The sequence below is a fragment of the Pseudorasbora parva genome, chromosome 3 (assembly GCF_024679245.1).
Source record: "Pseudorasbora parva isolate DD20220531a chromosome 3, ASM2467924v1, whole genome shotgun sequence".
NCBI lineage: Eukaryota > Metazoa > Chordata > Actinopteri > Cypriniformes > Gobionidae > Pseudorasbora > Pseudorasbora parva.
The window spans coordinates 21,425,924-21,449,073 of NC_090174.1; the positions used below are offsets into that span (position 1 = coordinate 21,425,924).

At 40.7% G+C, this 23,150-nt stretch overlaps 1 protein-coding gene across 1 annotated transcript; it reads left to right on the forward strand.

Moving 5' to 3' along the window:
* The first annotated feature begins 11 nt into the window (after nt 1-11).
* Nucleotides 12-11,828, forward strand: slc2a8 (solute carrier family 2 member 8). The gene is made up of 10 exons (XM_067438109.1): nt 12-272; nt 640-802; nt 1,092-1,298; nt 2,630-2,729; nt 3,297-3,508; nt 6,344-6,493; nt 6,580-6,688; nt 6,777-6,953; nt 9,456-9,601; nt 10,841-11,828. The coding sequence occupies exons 1-10, from the start codon at nt 187-189 to the stop codon at nt 10,985-10,987; spliced, it is 1,497 nt and encodes a 498-aa protein (XP_067294210.1). The 5' UTR covers nt 12-186; the 3' UTR covers nt 10,988-11,828.
* The last annotated feature ends 11,322 nt before the right edge of the window (nt 11,829-23,150 follow it).

A 23,150-nucleotide genomic window follows, 5' to 3' on the forward strand; every position in this document is an offset into this window, starting at 1 on the left:
GACGTGTTTATTATTGTCACATGCATCAGCTGACAACAATGATGGTTTACTGGTTTACTGAATATAGCGCGAAGGCTTTAATACATCACCTGCTAAACTTGTTCATGTTTTGTCAGTTGTAATGTATGACATACAAATACAATTTGTCATTGGCGATCTTGAGTATCATTTGTAAGAGGAAAGACGATGGATCATTATGAGGAGACCAGACCACTGCTGGTCAATGATGAGCAAACAGAAGAAGACAGATCCGAGCAGGACTCCTACCTGGAGTAAGTGTCACTTTATTGTCTTTTGGGGTTTTCCTCTTGCAGGAAAAAAGTTTTGTGAAGATTTCATGTTAGCGTACAACAATGGTCATCATCAAGGAGTTACAAAGAACACTGGTTTATATCCTAACATAACTTGCTAGCCTACTAGTGTTTTTAGTGACTTGAGTTTAATTAAAAGTGTCATAGTCAGTAATCTGTTCAAAAGGAGTGAGGAAATATTAAAATATTGTCATACCAGAAAGTGTTCCCACCACAGGGTTCCCACACTGTTCAACAAGAATATGAAATTTACAATGCTTGTAATGTACAAACATTGTAATGTTGTTGTTTTGTTTTGAACTAATTTGAATGTTTTATGTCTCAACAGTAAAGTTAAGAATGGGAAGTTGTACATGGCCACATTCGCAGCAGTTCTGGGACCCCTGAGTTTTGGGTTTGTGTTGGGCTACAGCTCTCCTGCCATACCTGAACTCCGCAGAATTCAAGACCCGAGACTGCAGCTAAGCACAGAGGAGGCTTCCTGGTTTGGGGTATGTGAATGCTTTCGGTCTGGTTTTTCTTCTAAATGTGCGTTGTTGATTTTATCGACTACAATTTGGCAGTACAATAAAGGAAACGCATATCATTTTCACTTCCCAGAACTTGCATTATCATTGTAGTGTCGGAGCTGGAGGATGTTTAAAGGAGAACCAAAATCCAAGTTTAGGTATCAGTGTAACGTTAGCCTACATTAGCCTTTAATGTAGGCTAATGTAGCCTACATTATTAAATAATTAATAATTAATTTTCAACATAAGCCTATATTTCTCTGTCTTATAGTCTGTGGTGACCATTGGTGCGGCTCTTGGGGGTCTTCTGGGAGGATGGATTGTGGAGAAGATTGGACGGAAGTTGAGCCTGATGTTCTGTTCAATACCATTCATATTTGGGTTTACCATCATTATTGCTGCTCAGAACCACTGGATGTTATATTTGGGCAGAGTTCTCACTGGTCTGGCCAGTGGAGTGACTTCTCTTGTTGTACCTGTAAGAATGACCTGTTTATTCTCATATGCAGAGTATAATAATAATACTAAAGCTTTGATTAAATAATTTTTATTCTAAAACATTATTATTATTATTATTATTATTATTATTATTATTATTATTATTATTATTGGTTTGTTTGTTTCTTGACTTATTGCACTTCACCCAAAAAAAAATTATTAAATCCCTACATTGTCAAAAAAAAAAAAAAAAGACTACAAAATAGTACCTTTTAAGGTACAAGTGGCCGTCACTGGGGTGGTACCCTTAAGGGTACATTTTTGTACCTCTAAATCAGGAGTAGGCAAGTTCGATCCTATTTGATGTCCTCCAGAGTTTAGCTCCTACCCTTCTAAGCCACAATAGTATAAAACACATGACTCCCAGCATGCATTGCAGCATTAAGTATGTCACCATTGTTGAGATTTATATGCTGATTCTGGATGTTTTTTAAAAATCAAAATTTAGAACATCTGATCTGTGGCAAGAAAGTATTGTTGGTAAATATTCTTTATTATTATTTTTATTCAGAGATATTATTTTATTATTTTATTCATTATTATTCTTTATTATTATTTTTATTCAGAGATATTATTTTATTATTTTATTCATTATTATTTTATTATTATTTTATTCAGAGATATTATTTTATTATTTTATTCATTATTATTTTATTATTATTTTATTACTTTATTATTGTTTTATTCAGTGATAAGTTTAGTCAAACAGTATTCTTCATGATACAGTTTGTTTATGGCTTCTTTTGTTTTGCACAATTATGTGTTTTGTTTACACTGTAACAACCACAAACTTACTTATAAATCCAAGTCAAACTGCCCAACTAAAGGAAACGCTGATCTCCATAATGGTGACCAAACTTTTTCAATAAAACATCAAAATCTAAACCGGTTAATTCTTAATAAGAGCTTCTATAGATGTCTTTCAGGTTGGAACCAAACTCTGAAGGACAGCGACTCACTAGGACCGAACTAAGGAAAACAATGGTATAATTGTTCCTTAAGGACCAATTGTGTACCTTTAAAGCTACAGTTATATGTTTTGTTCCCCAAGGAGCAAAATAGTACCTCCACTGTACCTTTTTTTCTGAGAGTGTATGGGAAAAGCAAATGGGAAAAATACTTCTGGAACCAAAGCCACTAAAAAAGTTAGCTGGCACTGTTGCACTCTATATTAAAACTATTAATTATCCATATTACAACAATGGTTATCAAGGTGCTTCAAAGAGCACTATGTATATCCTCAAATAATAACTATAGTACTACTACTTTTTATCTATGAACTAATTACATTTTTGTTCCCTATTTCTGCAGCTTTACATCTCGGAAATGGCTCATGAGCGTGTTAGGGGGACTCTAGGATCCTGTGTGCAACTTATGGTTGTGATAGGCATAATGGGAGCCTATATAACAGGTATTGCCTCTCATTTAATCTTGTGACTGAATTATGACACTTAAGTGCCTTTGAGAGTAATAGGGCTGTTCTGCTCCAGTTAGCTGTATGGTATGATTGTTAATGTTTAATCAGAAGACACATTTGAACCTTTTTCAATGACGTCAGCGAGATTTTGCATATATGTCTCTTTTCCAATGTAGCCCTTCACTCCAATACTTAATTTGTTCTTTGAAATCAGCTCATATGTGTGTGAATGCCATCTTAATTTTTGCTGGTGAGAATCCTTGTGGAAAGACTCTAATGCCTTTCAGTATTGCATTAATGGGATAGGTCAGGAGTTAGCACAGGAATGTCCCTCTTTAACACACACAGAGCCTACATTGTACACTGCTCTATCTGAACTGCATTTACATGAAAAGAAGAAAAACGTGACCCATGCTGTGTGTTTAACTTAAAACGTATCTCCAGTAATTCAAAGTGGGATTTTATGACGTGAGGGTGAGTAAATGAGAATAGAATTGTAGTTTTGGGGTGAAGTAATCCAAAAGTAATCCACTTAAAGTAATCCAAAATCAATTTTATCAGGTTTGTTCTTGGACTGGCGATGGTTAGCAATCACATGCTCTATCCCTCCCACACTAATGCTGGTGTGTATGTGCTTCATGCCTGAGACGCCACGGTTCCTGCTCTCCCAAGGGAAAAGAAGAGAGGCAGAGGAGGCCCTGCGCTTCCTCAGGGGTCCTGATGCCCCTGCAGAGTGGGAGTGTGCTAGAATAGAAGAGGCCTACAAAAATGAAGTTAGAGAGCACACATTTCTCATTTCACATCTTTTTTTAATTAAAATCAGCACTATTGCCATTTTACTTTTATAATGTGCCTTCTTTTTCTGTAAACTGGAAATGCAATGACAAAATGTTGGGCATGTTTATACCTGGTCACTTCATGCATTGTAACTGATCGGATATCAACAGTTGTAAGAAAAAGTATGTAAACCACTTAAATTAAATATGTGACATATATATTTTATATTTAGTGCTGTCCTGAATTAGATATTTTACAGATTTATTTTTTACATATAGTCCAAAAAAGACAAAAAAAAAATGCTGATTACCCTGTCAATACTTTGCTTTTAATTCCCTGGGTGATCCATGGCTGTTTGGTTTTTTTGATGGTTGTTCATGAGTCCCTTGTTTGGCCTGGGGCCTGTTCTTCATACGTGGCTAACTCAGTTAGCTGGATTTGATTGTTGACGATTTGGCTTGATCTCGGATTGTTTGGTTCTTCGAAGCTCATCCTGGACTTGCTGTCATAGCAAAATTAAATATTCTAATTAAACAGGATTAGATTGCATCTTGAGGTGATACTTAAAATCTGTCCCAACCACTGCTACCTTATTACAAGAGTTCATTACTGAACCAGGGGCAATAATAATTTAAAATAATAATAAATATAAAATTTTATTTGAAAATAATAGTTTAATGTTGTGTAAAATGTGTGTATAATACTATAGACACAGTCACTTGATTGAGAGATTTATTTGTGAATTGTGATGGAATAATTACTTTATAGATGTATTGGAGGTTTACAGATATTTTAATCCAATCCACAAATACGTTTGAAGAACCAAATTAGCCAGAGATCAGTTATCAGGATTAAAGATCTGGGATCTGTCAAATCATCTTGGATGTATTAAAGCTACACTGTGTAACTTTTTTAGTTTATTCTTAGCTAAAAGCACTTAGTTCTTTCAAAAATATATGTGCTCCTTGGTGTATATTTACTTCTTTCAAGTAATAAAGTATTCTCGTAAGTTTATAATATGCCATTGAAAATACATCGGGTGAGGGGTTTGAATGCTGGTCGCCATGTTGCCCCTCCATCTTGAAAGTACATTAGCCAAAGAGGGACATACCCATAAATTCAATCTTCGCCTTTCGCGTTTTAACACTCGATGGCACCGTGTCGAATGTGAAGAGGGGGTTGCCATGTTAATCTTGGACTAAATTATTGGTTAAAACAAAATCAGAATTGAGAGGAACAGAAACTATTATTCACTGGATGGTCATATACCTTTTCACCGCTAGCTGGGAGAAAATATCAGTGTAGTTTTAAGCGAGGTACGAAGAACGGGCCCCTGGCATATAAACTGCCCGAAATTCTTCAGAAAAATCCACCAGCTCCTGCCTTTTACTGTCTATGGGTCCTGCAAATTCTTCAGTTTTCCAGCATCTTTTGCATATTTTAATTTGCATATATATCCAGCAGTGACTATGATTTTGAGATCCATCTTTTCACACTGAGGACAATTGAGGGACTCAAACACAGGTATAAAAAAAGGTTCAAGCATGATGCTTCAGAAGGAAACACAAAGCATTAAGAGCCAGAGGTGAAAACATTTCAACAGGATGATGTAACTTTTTTTTTTCTTCTTCTTCTTTTTTTTTAAATATATATTTTTTCATTTATTACTGCCCATTGGATAGAGAAGATACACGCACCTTTCCTGGAAGACAAATTAAGTAGTTAACCATGATCTTCAAGGCTCTTAATGAGTCTTGAACCAAATGAATGTTTGAACCTTTTATAATAGTTGTGTTTGAGTCCCTCAATTGTCCTCACTGCGAAAAGATGGATCTCAAAATCATACAATCACTGCTGGAGAAGGTTCAAATATGGAAAAGATGCTGGAAAACTGAAGAATTTGCAGGACCTGGGCATTTTATCTGCTCAGGACAAACAAGGTACTCGCCAACCATCACAAAAAAAAAAACAGCCGTGGGTCTTCTAGGTAATGACACACGTATTGAGAATCAATGATTCATACACTTTTTAATGGGGTAATGTCTTGTGGTCTATATGTAAAAAAAAAAAAATATATGTAAAATATCTTATTCAGGTCGGTCGTACTATATTAAAAAAAAAAAAACATTTTGTATGATCTCTTTTTTTGTTAAAATGATTCACATTTTCACAGATTCTGCAAGTGGTTCACATACTTCTTGCAACTGTATCTGATTTGTTAAAATGGATCTATTTACACAATGCCAAACGTGTCTCCGGAAAACAAATTTAAATACGATCTTCAATTCTCGCACTATTTGCAAATTGAAGGGAGTAAACGTCAACGAAAGCAACAGATCATTGATGTCAATCTTACTGGTTCTTGTCAATGATTATTTGTGGAGGAAAAGCCTCATGAAAATCTCTTCAGGAGACTTTGATTAAACTGCTCAATGAACATGGATTTCTTTTACAATGTCTTTTGTTGCAAAAAAAAAAAATCAGCATAAAAAAATACTGTTTCCTTGCACTTTCAGTAAAGGACTGAAATCTCTATGATTTCATAAAAAATATTTTCATGTTTGTTTCGAAGAGGAGTGAAAGCATTATGGGTTTAGAACTACATGATGTCATATTATATAGAGATACTGATGAAGAATTTCTTACCTTTAATTTTAAAGGGAACTATACCTTTAATTTTATCAAACAGGAACTCATTGAATAATTAAATATGGGTGTTACCTACCAGAATTGGGCTTTAATTTTGTTTTGATGACTTTCAAAAGAGTTTGTCTCACTTTAACATAGATCTCACATGTAAGTCACTAATATTGACATTTAATTGATTACAGGAGCAAAGCTTCAGTCTGGCGGATCTGAAGGACCCTGGGGTCTATAAGCCTTTAGGTGTAGGCATTATGATGATGCTCCTCCAGCAATTTACTGGCATTAATGCCATCATGTTTTACGCAGAGACGATCTTCGAGCAGGCCCATTTTAAAGTGAGTGTTTTTGATGAAACTCATTTATGAAGACTCTTCATGCTACTGTAAATGCACACTGTAATGTTCTGCATTGCCTGCCACAGAGCAGCGACGTGGCCACTGTTATTGTTGCAGCCACCCAGGTGTTCTTCACTGCAGTTGCTGCTATCATCATGGACAAGGCTGGACGGAAAGTTCTTCTCATCTTGTCTGGTAGATGCATGTTTTGTGGAACAGCATATTTGCACTGTTTTTGAAAAGAAAGAAAATGGATTATCTTCTATTTTTGGTCCCCCACAAGGTGTCACCATGTGTGTTAGTGAAGCAGTGTTTGGAGTGTATTTCAAGTTGACTGTGATGAAGCACGATAACTCCTCACTGACGAGTTTACTAACAGACGCCCAGGGTTCTCTGGCGGAGCAGCCTCCGACAGACCTGGCCTGGCTGGCGGTGGGAAGCATGGGCCTTTTCATTACAGGTTAGAAGACATGTATTACACTGAAACGTATCATAGTATATCGATTATTCAGCAGCTGATTTATTAAAACACTGCAAGTAAATAATATTCAGATTATTCCAGCCTAAAACTAGCCTGACAAGCCAGACCCACATCAAGATGTTTGGTCTGGACTGGAAACTCACAATTGACAGGGCTCAATCTGAGGGGAGGTATAAACGGTTGTCTTTAACTCCGAACACATCTTCCCTTTTTAAGAATGACTTCAGTGCCATTCTTTGTTCTTTTCTCAGAGAAAAGCTTAACTCCAAGTCTTCCAGAGTCGCGGTCAAAGCTGATTCGAAAGACCGCCGCCGTTCGCCAGTTTCTGTGTTTACTAGACAACAGAAGCACGCAAACGCAACTCGGCCGTCGTCATTATAGCCCCGCCCGCCGACTCTATACACGATGTGATTGGCCCGACAAGAGTTAGGTGATTACAGCTTAGAAGGGTATTGAGAGTTGCTAGACGACACTCACGACATTTGCTGCCTGGGTGCGTCTGGATTTCTAGGCTAGCCTAAAACTACATGCATAGAGAAATCAACCGCAATTTGCATTTGCAGTAGGGGTGTAAATGATTCACTTGTTTTCTCAATGCGTTGATTACAATTCCTGCCAATGCAGAAATCAGGGACTTTTGAATCATGAATAATTTGTTTCTGTCGAGAATTGAATTCAAATGTAAACTTATAGACACCAGAAAAAGGTGCACTTCAAATACTCTGACAATGCACTTACTTAACCTAAAAATTAAGTGTTGGACATTTCATAGACCCAACTGTTGCAGCCTTTCTTACATAACCAATGGGGAGGGACTATAAGACTCAGTTGCTGAATAACAAAATAAATAACCTAATATAATAAATACATCAACTCTGGCCCTTGCGGCCCACTTTCCTGGAGAGTATAGCTCAAACTTTGATTAAACTCCCCTGCCTATCTGTGTGCTAATTCGCCTACTTATACTACGTCCTAAAAGTATGTACTCTTTTTGTAAGAAAAGTACTTACTTTTGAGTGTGTAGCAGAAGAGTATGCAAGCTTTGGGACATACTACTTGTCATGTTTAACGGACTCTGTCGCTTAGTTACGTGTATCCCGTCACCGTTTAACTGCCCTGTCAATCATCACAGTTCAAATCCTCCACATTCAGATTAATTTCCTAGCGTATCAGAGAGAAATGTAGTAGAACTAGAAGTAGAAGTTGTAGAAGTTGATCTGTCATGTGTGTGTCTTTAAATGCAGAGACTCTCCTCATGTGTTTGCAGTTTAAATATAATGATGCATTTAAAAGTTCATGGCCAAACGTATCATTACAAAAGTTCTCAATGCTTCTGCAGATGAAATAAAATGTGGACAACACTGAATAAATATAATTTTGTCAGGTTATTATTATATTGGATAATTGATCACTCAAACCCCTTTATCTAAACCTCTCTACTTAACCGTCGGACTCGCACGGAAGCCGCACTTCGGATTCTGACCGTAAATAGTAGACCGTCCGGGTATCTTTGGAAAACTCTTCAAATACTATTTAGTATGCATTGTGTGCGAATTGGGACGCAGGATATGTCTTACTCATGCACTCCTCTGAGGTCTTGTGCTGCGTTCCAGTTGGTTTTTATCATGCCCTTCACTCGCAAACTTCCCACCATCTCGTTCACTCGGATGTGCGTCATTGCTTACGTTGCATGAGTGCCCACTACTGGCGGAAACTGCAATGGACTGAACTGGAACGCCCTAAGCCCTTGATCACTTGGAATCCACTTTGGAGTTGATTTATTATTTATTTTTTTCCTTTACGAAATAGTTTAATGCAGCATCCTAAATGTATATGGATGTGTTTAGGTTGTTTTAAATGTTTTTAAAAATATCATAAAGTTGTTTGTTGTGGGGTAAATTAAACGCGTTATGTGGTGACGTCACAATCGCATTGCATTGTGGTATATGAAGCTGCCTGAAGTATACATATGAAGTAGACTCGCTCCCTCTGTCAGAATCGAGGGAGCAAGGGTCTGTCCATATAAACTTCCCTTGTCCACTTCACGAAGTGGAACGCACTTCAAAATGGTGGCGGGGATTCCCCCTGCTGTACAAAACAACTTTTATTAGATCATGCTCATTTTCCATTCTGTCCATAGCATTGATTGAGCATGTTTACATTTACATCATCTTATGAATACACTTAAAAAACAAAGAATCAAATCATTAATCAAATCTAATAAAAGCCAAACTCATGAATGTTCCTGAATCTAATCCAAAACCTAAGAATCATGAATCATATCGATTCACTGTCTACACGTAGATTCACACCCCTGATGTGCTGTTTAGGATTGCGTTTGATAAAATAATAGACTTGTGGACTGTCTGTCTATTCAAATAATGAGTACCATTTATTTTACACATTTAGACTGTAAACTGACTTTGATTAAAAAAAAATAAAGCAGTTAGCCTAACTATCATAAATGCATGTGTTAACTAGGTTTCGCTCTTGGCTGGGGTCCTACTCCTTGGCTGGTGATGTCCGAGATCTTTCCCACGCGAGTGAGGGGATTGGGCAGTGCTCTGTGTGTGCTTACCAACTGGACCTGTGCCTTCATTGTCACAAAAACCTTCCAGAACCTCATGGTGAGCTGACATTTATGTATTTTCCATCAGAAACGTTCTAGGTTTAAAGGGGGGGTGAAATGCTGTTTCATGCATACTGAGCTTTTTACACTGTTAAAGACTTGGATTCCCATCCTAAACATACACAAAGTTTCAAAAACTAATGTTGGACGTTTGATGGAGTATTTCTGTGTTAAATAATTAAATACTTCCGTTTTTTTTTTTTTTATACAAGTTTCTGAGAGTTTTTTTCGAGTATGGCTTGACGTTAATGGAGCGGAAGGTCCTTGTATGGGCCGTACGGGCTCTTCTCCCGGTAGGGTGCGCGCGCACGTGACTAGAGCGTGAGAGGAAATGCACGCCCATAAACACTCTCTCAGGTGCAGATCCAGTCGTCGTTATAGTCCGCGCCGCTCTCCACTTTATTCCTATGGGTGACTTCAACGCTTCAGCACAGCATTCCGGGAAGGCAGCGCTGCATTTGAACCGATTTGAACACAGAAATGACGGGAAGCTTCACAACATCGCTTCAGTCGCGTCGCAAAGTGGATCTCCACCGTTCACTGCTGTCAGGACTTCAACAAATCATACCAAAGAAGTGTGTTTTTGACAGAGCGGTCCCAGCGATAAAGGTTCAGTCCTTCTTTGGAAGCAGCCGGTGAGTAAAACTGCTTCAAATGTCTGTGCTGTTGGCTACCGTCACGTGAGTAAACATCAGTAAACGACACGATCGCGTGCTTCGTCTTTCAAATGCGCTAACGGTTAGTCCATTGTTGTTCTATGTATAACGTTACACTAGTCTGACGTGCAAAACCGTTTTGCTTGCTACTGCTAAGGTTTAGTCGCATACAATAGTCCATAAACCAAATCATGTCCTCATAAACTGCGAGTAAACAAGCGCAAATGTTGACTGGCCACTAAATACAGTACATACCACAGAGACGGACGTCCTGCTGTTGCTGTTTCTCCTGTTCAATTTATTTCAGCCTCCGAATGATTCTGGATCATATATCTATTAGCTGAGATAGCCATGGGCTTCTCCACGCTTGAGGATGTCACCGCTCAAGCCTCCAGGCGCTCGTTTTTTTCAGAAAGACTCGGTACAGCCCATATTTCTTTTATAAATATAATAAAACTAAAGATTTTCGGAGATATGAAGGATGCAATACTACTCTATAGGTACTCAAGATACTACACCCCCCCCCCCCCCCCCTTCTTTAATGAACATGTCTAATACAGGGTCAATCATTTTTCTTTCAGGATGCCATAACTAGTGCAGGGACATTCTGGATGTTCTCAGGACTGTGTGCCCTCAATGTCATCTTCACTGTTCTGTTTGTCCCTGAGACCAAAGGCAAAACTTTGGAGGAGATTCAAGCCCGTTTTAAAGGGACTCATCGGCGCTAGACAACTTTACTCCTCAGCGCCAACTCAAATATTGAAGCATCTCATTATGTTTTCAAATAATATAAATGTTTACAGATCAAAAATGTGTATATTTGACACTTTGTTTTGTTGTGTCAATGTGATTTGTCATTGAATTAACGTGATTAGTGGCTGATGTGATATGTTTCAGACAGTGTTCAAGAATTTTGAACATTACTTATGTTATACTGTTACTGTTGGTGCACCCTTAAGCATCATGGCTTTGTCTAATTTTGAACTTATTTGCAGGTCACATGACGGTTGTTGTTGTTTTGTTTGAGAAAGTTCTCAGTATAATTTGCACAAACAACTAATCATTTGACACGCTGCATCAAGATAGTTGCTTGGGTTACATTTTAAAACCAGTATGTGCATGAAGCACGGTCTAATTTAAAATGTAACCCAAGCTACTATCTGAGCCGATTTGATCGATCTCAAAAATATTTCTGAAATGCTGTTAAACTTGAAACTCATTTTTATATTCTGTAGCTGTATTATTTTAAAGTTAAATAATTAAAGAATAAGGCTGCACTGGTGACTGCATAATTTTTAATCATAGCAAAGAAATTGAACCAAGCACAATAATTTAATATACATGGTTACTAAACAACTCTTTGTCGTTTGCTTCAATCATGAGGTGAGTAAAATTAAACTTTTGCTTTGGATTTTTGTACTGAGTGCGCACAATATGACTCGCAAGCATGCCAAATGAAGTTATAAGCCAAATATGTTTGTTTTTTTTATTATTAAAAAATAATTTTGTAAAATGTTATTTTAATATGCTGAAGAATACAAATAAAATAAACAACCTCAACATTCTAAATATTTGTAAATTTACATTTTTTTGTGTTAAAATGTGTACCATCTGGTAATATATAGTGGTTTTAAGCAGCCGGGGGTAACGTGAATTATGTAATCAGATGAATTTTTACAAGTAGTGCATGTTACATTTTTTTTTTTTTAATTATTATTTGTGAGGTATAAGTATTGAACTTTCTTCTATGGTGTCTTACTTGTCTGCAATCCAGAATAGCAGCTTAGCTGAATGTTTTATTTATTTATTTATTTATTTATTTATTGAGCTGTGCCTTCTACTTCACAGGTGCGAGTTGCATTTCCTTCAGCCTGAGGCTTATTCATTTCACTTTGGGTATGAAAGGGTCTTTAGATTTCAAGTGTGGGACGAGTATATCTGCAGGTCGGTACAAATGGTCAAGAAAGCTGCCTGTTACAAGATGTCCTCGCTGCAGCCTGTATCACGAAGACATACTGGATTAAATCCAATGCATGGTGGATGCGTGATTATTCCCAAACCAAGTTAAGGTTGGGTGTAGGTTATGTTTAGGGCAGGGTTCCTTAAACTCAGTCCTGGAGGCCCACTGTCCTGCAGAGTTTAGCTCCAACCCTGATCAAATTCGCCAGCCCTTGGACAGAGTTTGAGCAACCCTGGTTTAGGGGTTAGTATTTGTTGTAGAATTGTGTATAGGCAATCAGCAATTTACAACAATTAACATCTGTAATCAAATAATTTAAGTTATGTGGAAGTAATACAATAATGTAACATATTTCTTTTAAAAGTAACTTTCTGTCACGTCACATACAAAGGAAGGGGTGCGAGGACTCAAGTGCAGAAAAGGATATATTTATTTATAACAAATAAAACATAAACTCAAAACAAAACCCACGAGGGGGAAAAACACAATAGAATAATAAAATATAAACTTAAACAAACCAACAGAATCACAGGGAGAACGGGAGACGCAGACATTACACAAGGATCCAACCCAGACTGACAAACACAAGGAGCTTATAAAGGGAAGAAATCAAGAGGGAACAGGTGGGAGAAATCAACACTAATCAGATAACAAGGGGGAGGGATCAGACAATGACAGGAGCACATGCAAGACATGACAAAACCCACATGTGCACACAAGACAGGACAGGCATGTGACATTACCCCCTCCTTAAGGAGCGGCTACCAGACGCTCCACTAGGGACGGGCGGGACAGACCAGGGGGGACGAGAGGGACAGACCAGGGCGGGACGGGAGGGACAGACCAGGGCGGGACGGGAGGGACAGACCAAGGCGGGACGGGAGGGACAGACCAGGAAGGAACAGACAAGGGAGGGGTAAACAAGGGAGGGACAAGGAAAACAAAAAGTTCAGGAGGCCATGGTGGCCCACAAAGTTCGAATGGCCAGGGCGGCCCGCCGAGTTCGGGAGGCCCACCGAGTTCAAGCGGCCGGGGCGGCCCGGAGAGTTCAGGCAGCCAGGGCGGCGCGGGTAGAGCAGGGCGGGGAGGCGCGGGCAGAGCAGAACTCCTGGGTGGTGCGGCCAGTGCAGGGAGCGCCAGGGAGGTGCGGCGAGAGCAGGACCCCTCAGCGGCGCGGCGAGAGCAGGACGCCTCAGCGGCGCACGGAGAGCAGGACGCCTCAGCGGCGCACGGAGAGCAGGACGCCTCAGCGGCGCACGGAGAGCAGGACGCCTCAGCGGCGCACGGAGAGCAGGACGCCTCAGCGGCGCACGGAGAGCAGGACGCCTCAGCGGCGCACGGAGAGCAGGACGCCTCAGCGGCGCACGGAGAGCAGGACGCCTCAGCGGCGCACGGAGAGCAGGACGCCTGTAAGACTGAAAAAACTAGTATATGCCGAAATGTCTGAATGAAGAACAAAGACTCTCTGAGAAAATAAGGAAATTAACATCTGAACTGTCCCTCACACACCACTGGAGACGCAAGTCTCACCTCACTATCAGCTAATCTACATCTTTCCCTATTGACTCCCTCTCCCCCAATTCATTCCCTCTCTCATGCTGAGATCACTGAAAATGCATCCAGAATCTCTATATTACAATGTCAATCCACACGATCGAGTATCATATGTGTTTGATATCGTTTGAAATGTCTCAGTGCGACTGGTACAAATATCTCAACTCCACAGAAGTTAACCAAAAGATAATCAATGTTTTAAGAGTTTAAAGATATCTTGTCTTAGTTTGGTGGGTGTGGCTTTCAGCCATTTGGCCTTTACATCAATACAAGTCTTGATCAATGCAAATTCCCATTGTGCACTCGTGTTTACATTTGAAAGAGTTTGTGCATTTGTTTCTGGGTATTTAAGGAAATGTTGCAAAGAGCTCAAGGCTTGACACTTTAAACCGGTCAGCCCGTAATGCTGGATGTCTCTCAAGATAGCCAGCATTATGTAATTTTCAGAAGTCAGGTATACATTTCATTCTTTACTTCAGACTATTTGATGTTTTATATGGATTACCTTTGAATTGACTATGTAATTGGCTTTATACATTTACCTGACTGTTAAATAAATTGTTACACTTTGATGGATTCTGACTTGCTCTGGAATTATTCAGGTTGGGTATAATTTCAACAAAGGGTTAAACGGAATAATTAAATGTGTACTTAAACTATTAAAAATGAATGACCAAATAACCAATTGGCATTCTAACCTAAATTCTAAATTCTAAATTAAATGGAGTCAGATAACGAGGAATTGGAATAAAATCCCCTTTTCCCCGCTGAAAAGACGAACGCGCAGCGCCCTTCACCCGCCGATCGTTAGCCTCCATTGGGACGATTTGGGCGGCCTTACAAAATGGTGACCAGCCTCCGTGATGTTGCGACTCTCTTACGAGCAACGTCTTTTCAGCGAAGTATTCGATTTTAAAATCAACAAGAGGTTTGAGCTTCTCTTTCTTCAGCTGTTCTGGTAAGTCAAATTCTTTTTGCCTTTTTAGAAATGTTTAGGGAAAAACAGACGCATCCCATATAGACACATGAATAGAATGGGTCGGAATACCCAATGTTAGACCGGAACCGCAATCCGGTGGGGTTTAAGAATTTAGATACATCACATACCAGGGACATGATAGCGACAGCGCAGTAGAGGAATTAAAACTTGTGTTATGGACTTTAAAATATTTCTTTGTCGGCGTAGACCTACAACAACTAAACCTAAATTGGAAAAACATCTTCCAAACTATTTCCTGAGACTCGATAAACATTTGTAAATTAGAGCGTTTTTAAAATCAGCTAAATGCTTTCTCCGTTGTTTTATTAGCTGCAACAAACTAACAACGCACGATGAGAACGAGCAAACAATAGAATTAAAAATCTAAGTTTGTAAACAATTGGAAGGCAAAGTTGGGAAAAACAGGCTGATGCATATGCAACATGTAAAAATGAAGAGAACTTTTTGTTTGATCAGAATTGGCTTAAAAATATTATTGCTACCCAGCAAATTACTCGTGACTAGAAATGATTAAGAGGTGGTAAGAATTTAAATCTAAGAGACTGATATACAGAATAATAGTGATGTTGTTACTGTATTTTTGTTAAGAAACCGCATGTTAATGTTCTGAGTGGCTCAGCGAGCCCACGGGGCGTACCACGCCCACTCGGAGAACAGACTTTCTCTCCCTGTTCAATGGGAGCATTTCGCCCAATAAGTAACAAACTAAATCTATCACATTTTGTGAATACAGTTAAAATTACCATTGTGCCGCCATGCAGATTAGTCTTTAAATAGACTAAATCAAGCAAATAGGCATTTGTAATCTCAAAAGATGAGTGAATGTGCTTGCATCAGCCTGAACCACAGTCTTTTTCATATTCAAATGTATTGACGCGATGCAATCTAAAACTTCTTCAGAATTCAAACAGAGATTTGGTGATGCACTCAGCATGTTCCTTCAGTGTTAACAACAACAGAGTCGCCCATTGGCTTTAAGCCTGACCATTGTTGTGCACGTGGTGAACATGATGGTGCAGCAATGATTGCCTTTTGAAGAAAAGAACACAAATGAGCTGTTCCACAGACTCTTCAGGAACCAGAAATAATATTATTTAATTTATATTGTTTCTAATATAATATAATTGTATTATAAATCAAAACATAATATACATTGTATTATAATTGCCAAGCAGGGCATTAGGAGAAAGATCAAATTATGTATGGATTGTTACATTTGATTTCATTCTAATTTAATCTGAAATTATGGACTTTAGTAGATTACGTTGTATCCATTCGTTACCGCAAATCTGCGTCAGGTTAGAAACGGACTAAAACTACTTTTGAGCGGAGCATTGGGGCACGCCAATTGAGATTTTAGAGCTCCGTCTAACGCTTAGCATTAGTTCAAGTGTACTTAGATTGTGAAGGCTAAAAAGGGAATTTCCGTTTAGGACAACAATGTTGCTCGACCAACCTAAATAGGGTGAGCCTTACCTCTGTTTAAAGTAAAGTTACTCTAGCTAAGTGTACATGGGAAACCATGACACGATCATACCAAAACTATTAGAGAAAGTATCGGTCGACTTATAGCTATAGTAGTGGTCGTGACCTCTGACTAGAGATAACATTGCTTTAATTTAAGTGTACACAGTCTATGGGGACGAAACAAAATACTTTTAGAATGAGTGAGCATGTGGGCAACCCTCTAAATAGTATAGTCAATTACCTCTGTCTACATGACTAAGACTGGCGAGTTTGTGATCGTGGGCCCGCATAATAAATGGCCAGTGCGAGGACCCTAAGCGACGGTGAGAACCGAATAAACAAGTCCAATAAGAGAAAAGAGTTAAATAGATTAATCAAACACGTACTCAAATGTATAAATTATTAAAAATCTTTGGAAACCTTTTAGTTTATGGAGTCAGATGAAATATTGAGGTAATGCATAAAGAAATGTATTGGATTTTAATCTTGTGTTGCATTGGTTTAATTCCCAGTGCCAAAAGGGAGGGGTTATGCTGTTATCTTTTGCCTTTACAAGAACACAGCTATATGTGTGGCACTGATAATCGCAAACCAATTCACCCTTCACCACAGAAGTACCTCAATTTTTTTACAGGTCACAGAGACCTCAAATAATCAAATGTGTGTGCGACACCGTAAAACAAAATTCAAAGCAGACAACACCAAAACAGGTGAATCAATTCTGCCCACAGATCTGACTGTAAAGAGAGCAACTGGAAAATAAAGCCATGGGAACCAACCCATCGGAATTCATGACAGTATGAGCGATAAAAGCTCTGATTAATCCAGAAAAATTCTCCAGCAGAACTGGGGTTTCTAATGCTCACAGCAGACTGTGAAGGCTCGACTGTAAGAACAGTTTTAAGGTGTCACACACTTTACTAAAACAACAGCAACAACTCAGACCTGGCCGATGAAACTCTGTTTCATGTGACAGCCAGGATGAAAATTGCAACAGGCATAATAGTGCCATTCAAATAAGTCCACATCTGACTGAAGCTGTTGATAATGTCAGAATTAACTGTGATTCTCTTTGCATTATTTCTGTCTCAGGTTGACAACTGCAATTCCTTGGAGGATGGACACCAGGATGGGGCTAACACCCCCATCAGAGCCAGAACAATGGAATTGTTAGAACAACCTGGAATGATGGAGATGGGTGCGAAAACACTTAATGGGGTCATTCACACTTCACAAAATGTATACCTCCCAGTGTAGCACTGGAACTAAATTTTGCAACACAGATTGTTATTGATAAGACTCCACCCATCTCCACACAGAACACACACCTCCTTCACTACACCCTTATTTCACCTGAAACAGATCAAATCTATCCAGGTTGTACACTACACATAAAAGATGGCATAGAGTCCAAAAGTGTTACCTCACTAAAGATCTATTGTCCATCTTTTCACAACAACAGATCCAAATAGCTTCACACACACAGGATAGTAGAGTTGGTCACATGATGACAGTATCACAAAGACACACATAGCAAACGCTATTCACAACATCCTCATGGGAAAACACTGTATTACACATGTGCAAGGCTAATCACAAATTGATGAGGCAAATTCTAAAGCAGAAAGACAGACCTGCTATGGAAATTCAAAATTTTTAAACTTTCTGATTGTTATTGATGTGGTTGGAAAGTCAGAGGGCCCCTGATTTGTCAACACATCACTAATAACAGAAATATTATCAAAGTAGATAAAGCTGAAGTGTGAGCACTTCAATCAATTTACAAAAATTAAAATTTGATCCTGTAATCGATTTTGATGTAGCCTGCCTGCTGCACTCACACACTCACACTCACACTCACACTCACACTCACACTCACACTCACACTCACACTCACACTCACACTCACACTCACACTCACACACACACTCACACACACACTCACACACACACACACACACACACACACACACTGTGACAAGGAATACACAATCCACATTATTGTATGACTAAACATATTTAGATCTGCCTTAATTGCATTGGAAGATTCCTGAACAAACACAGTGGTTATTATATATATATATGTATATCTTCATAATTGTGATTGAATATTGAATATTATTGATGTTATTATATATGCATATCATCTATTTAAATATATAAACTGCACTGACTTTTTGCTGCATTTCCTTAGGTAATTCAGACCAAGAATACTTAAATTCCGCTATCACTTTATCCCAGTGACAGTGAAGAATTAGGTGATTAAATTTATTTAATCCACCCCACCAATTATGACCTTAAAAAACATTTGAGAGAAGGTGTACCAATCGCACTGCTGACGTGAACCCACATTGTTCTTTCTTTTATGTTTTCTTGCATTATATGTTCTTATGCATTTCTCTACGGCTTTAAGTTCATCAGTGTTCAGTCGTTAAGTGGACATTAAGACTCTTTTCAGGTGTCAACTACGGAGAAGCCTTCCACCTATTGAAATCTACCCAGTGAACCACACCATTGGAGGTGTGAGGATTACACAAGGAGAGTCAGATTATCGGGAAGGTGCAGAAGCAGAAGCTTCCCCATGAAGAAGTGACACGTTAACTGAACATTCACCAAGGTCCGAGACTGACTCTATGAATATGCTGTGCTGAAATACAGGTAGAACACCTGAACACATTCACCCACCAGCTGAAACTCAAGCTACACAAACCTGGCGAGACGGTGTCCTGCAGGTGAACAAAGAGCCTTCCGAAGGGCTCTGCAGCTGCTAAGACAATTTCTTCATCTCAAAGATTGAACCAACGTCTAACCAACGTCTAACAGTGATCCCATAGGACCACCAGAGTTTGACCCATTGGGATCAAGAGGTGGAACTGTAAGACTGAAAAAACTAGTATATGCCGAAATGTCTGAATGAAGAACAAAGACTCTCTGAGAAAATAAGGAAATTAACATCTGAACTGTCCCTCACACACCACTGGAGACGCAAGTCTCACCTCACTATCAGCTAATCTACATCTTTCCCTATTGACTCCCTCTCCCCCAATTCATTCCCTCTCTCATGCTGAGATCACTGAAAATGCATCCAGAATCTCTATATTACAATGTCAATCCACACGATCGAGTATCATATGTGTTTGATATCGTTTGAAATGTCTCAGTGCGACTGGTACAAATATCTCAACTCCACAGAAGTTAACCAAAAGATAATCAATGTTTTAAGAGTTTAAAGATATCTTGTCTTAGTTTGGTGGGTGTGGCTTTCAGCCATTTGGCCTTTACATCAATACAAGTCTTGATCAATGCAAATTCCCATTGTGCACTCGTGTTTACATTTGAAAGAGTTTGTGCATTTGTTTCTGGGTATTTAAGGAAATGTTGCAAAGAGCTCAAGGCTTGACACTTTAAACCGGTCAGCCCGTAATGCTGGATGTCTCTCAAGATAGCCAGCATTATGTAATTTTCAGAAGTCAGGTATACATTTCATTCTTTACTTCAGACTATTTGATGTTTTATATGGATTACCTTTGAATTGACTATGTAATTGGCTTTATACATTTACCTGACTGTTAAATAAATTGTTACACTTTGATGGATTCTGACTTGCTCTGGAATTATTCAGGTTGGGTATAATTTCAACAAAGGGTTAAACGGAATAATTAAATGTGTACTTAAACTATTAAAAATGAATGACCAAATAACCAATTGGCATTCTAACCTAAATTCTAAATTCTAAATTAAATGGAGTCAGATAACGAGGAATTGGAATAAAATCCCCTTTTCCCCGCTGAAAAGACGAACGCGCAGCGCCCTTCACCCGCCGATCGTTAGCCTCCATTGGGACGATTTGGGCGGCCTTACACGCCTCAGCGGCGCACGGAGAGCAGGACGCCTCAGCGGCGCACGGAGAGCAGGACGCCTCAGCGGCGCACGGAGAGCAGGACGCCTCAGCGGCGCACGGAGAGCAGGACGCCTCAGCGGCGCACGGAGAGCAGGACGCCTCAGCGGCGCACGGAGAGCAGGACGCCTCAGCGGCGCACGGAGAGCAGGACGCCTCAGCGGCGCACGGAGAGCAGGACGCCTCAGCGGCGCACGGAGAGCAGGACGCCTCAGCGGCGCACGGAGAGCAGGACGCCTCAGCGGCGCACGGAGAGCAGGACGCCTCAGCGGCGCACGGAGAGCAGGACGCCTCAGCGGCGCACGGAGAGCAGGACGCCTCAGCGGCGCACGGAGAGCAGGACGCCTCAGCGGCGCACGGAGAGCAGGACGCCTCAGGGGCGCAGGGAGAGCAGGACGCCTCAGCGGCGCACGGAGAGCAGGACGCCTCAGGGGCGCAGGGAGAGCAGGACGCCTCAGGGGCGCAGGGAGAGCAGGACGCCTCAGGGGCGCAGGGAGAGCAGGACGCCTCAGCGGCGCAGGGAGAGCAGGACGCCTCAGCGGCGCAGGCAGGGTGTTGGGGAAACTTCTCCAGTCCAGCAGTATCCACCAGCACTGGGACCACCGGAATACGATCTGCTGGCATTGGGACCACCGGAACATGATCCGCCGGAACTGGGACCACCGGAACACGATCCACCAGCACAGGGACCACCGGAACACGATCCACCGGCACAGGGACCACCGGAACACGATCCGCCGGAACTGGGACCACCGGAACTGCCTCCAGGGCTTCGGATAAAGCCCTGTGCTCCTTCCACGCATGCAGGACTGCCACCACAAAGCATCCCATCACAGCCCTCCAGGCCGTTTCCGGACTCGGGACCACCGGAACGGAGTCCACCGGCACAGGGACCACCGGAAAACGATCCACCGGCACAGGGACCACCGGAACACGATCGACCGGCACAGGGACCATCGACGCACGATCCACCGGCACAGGGACCACCGGAGCACGATCCACCGGCACAGGGACCACCGGAACACGATCCACCGGCACAGGGACCACTGGAACACGATCCACCGGCACAGGGACCACCGGAACACGATCCACCGGCACTGGGACCACCGGAACACGATCCACCGGCACTGGGACCACCGGAACACGATCCACCGGCACTAGGACCACCGGAACACGATCCACCGGCACAGGGACCACCGGAACTGGGACCACCGGAACACGATCCACCGGAACTGGGACCACCGGAGTTGTGGATGACACCCTGTGCTTCTCCCAAGCATGCAGGACTGCCACCACAAAGCCTCCCATAACAGCCCTCCAGGCCATGTCTGGACTCGGGATTCCCGGACTCGGGACCCCCGGGACTGGCACCAAGGGAGAACTTCTCTGCTGAGTCCTCATTGTATGGTTGGATCCTTCTGTCACGTTACACACACAAAGGGAAAATGGTGCGAGGACTCAAGTGCAGAAAAGGATATATTTATTTATAACAAATAACACATAAACTCAAAACAAAACCCACGAGGGGGAAAAACACACAATAGAATAATAAAATATAAACTTAAACAAACCAACAGAATCACAGGGAGAACGGGAGACGCAGACATTACACAAGGATCCAACCCAGACTGACAAACACAAGGAGCTTATAAAGGGAAGAAATCAAGAGGGAACAGGTGGGAGAAATCAACACTAATCAGATAACAAGGGGGAGGGATCAGACAATGACAGGAGCACATGCAAGACATGACAAAACCCACATGTGCACACAAGACAGGACAGGCATGTGACACTTTCCAATACTGGTTATAACATAATATTTCATTTCAAATTCTTAAATGGATGAATCTAGTTCGAAGATGATGAATAATGACATTCAAAGTAGTAATCTTAAAATGTGTCCGATGTGCTACGATATTAAGGGTCTCAGATAACTGGACACAAGTTCCCACTTCACATCATGCTTTTTGATAGAAGACTCAGATTGGCCTGCTACAAAATAGCTCAAAGCTCTGTGTTCTTCTTCACTTTTTTATTAAAGGTGTACTTCAGCGCTGGGAAGATGAATCTGTATTTAAACTGGGTCATTAATGTAGTAGAAATTATTTTTGAATTTGGTGCCTTCTAGACTGAGAAAAGACAGAAAGTGTATTTTTGTCTCATGTGGATGAAAGACAACAATTCCCAGAATGCTTCGCCTACAAATATAGACGCACCCTAGCGGCAGCAAATCTAATGGACACAGATGGATTAGTGCAAGTGCAAAGTTTATTATCAGAGGTTACGGACACAGGGGATACTTAGGTGGATGGTGACACTCAGACGAAGGACGATGATGGTGAAGATGATGATGATGAAGAAGAAGATGGTACAGGTGAGGGCTTCTAGGAAGGACAGGTAGTCGACGAAGGGATCAGTGCACAGGTGATCAGAATCTGATTAGAGAGAGAGAGAGAGAGAGAGAGAGAGAGAGAGAGAGAGAGAGCTGACTGTCCCACAACAGTTTTTCAGCATCCCTTCACCACCCCAACTCCTTCCTCTCGATTGTTCCAATCCCGCCCAGGTATAAGGTGGGAGTACTGGGTTCAGGCCAAATTTGGAGCTCTGAGTCCTCCCCTCGGACAGCACACCAAATATGCTCAAATATGATCCGATTGTATGTAAGTGTGAACTCATGAAATTACTAGAGGCTTCCAGCTCTTTCAGGTGTTAAGTTTTTGTATTTTTTAAAGTATGTGCATCAGTGTACACTAGAGTAATGTAGAGATTGGTGTCGTAACGTTTGTGTTGGGCCAGTTTAAGTCAAAGTCCAGGGTCACCTTACACCCACATTTTGTCCCCCGTACAACAACATTTAAAGCCCAATGACTGTCCAAAGACTTTTTTTTAAAACGCATTATATGGAAAGTGTCAATGTCCTTAAATGTTTACAACTTTTGCACCATTGTAATGTCTGACAAATATGTTTTTTTTAATCCTCTGTGTATAATACAAATAGGATCTGTTCATTGC

Coding starts and splice junctions, on each gene's coding strand:
- slc2a8 (XM_067438109.1), top strand. CDS start 187: ATGGATCATTATGAGGAGACCAGACCACTGCTGGTCAATGATGAGCAA. Junction 803..1,091: donor AGGAGGCTTCCTGGTTTGGG/GTATGTGAATGC, acceptor TCTGTCTTATAG/TCTGTGGTGACCATTGGTGC. Junction 9,602..10,840: donor AAACCTTCCAGAACCTCATG/GTGAGCTGACAT, acceptor TTTTTCTTTCAG/GATGCCATAACTAGTGCAGG.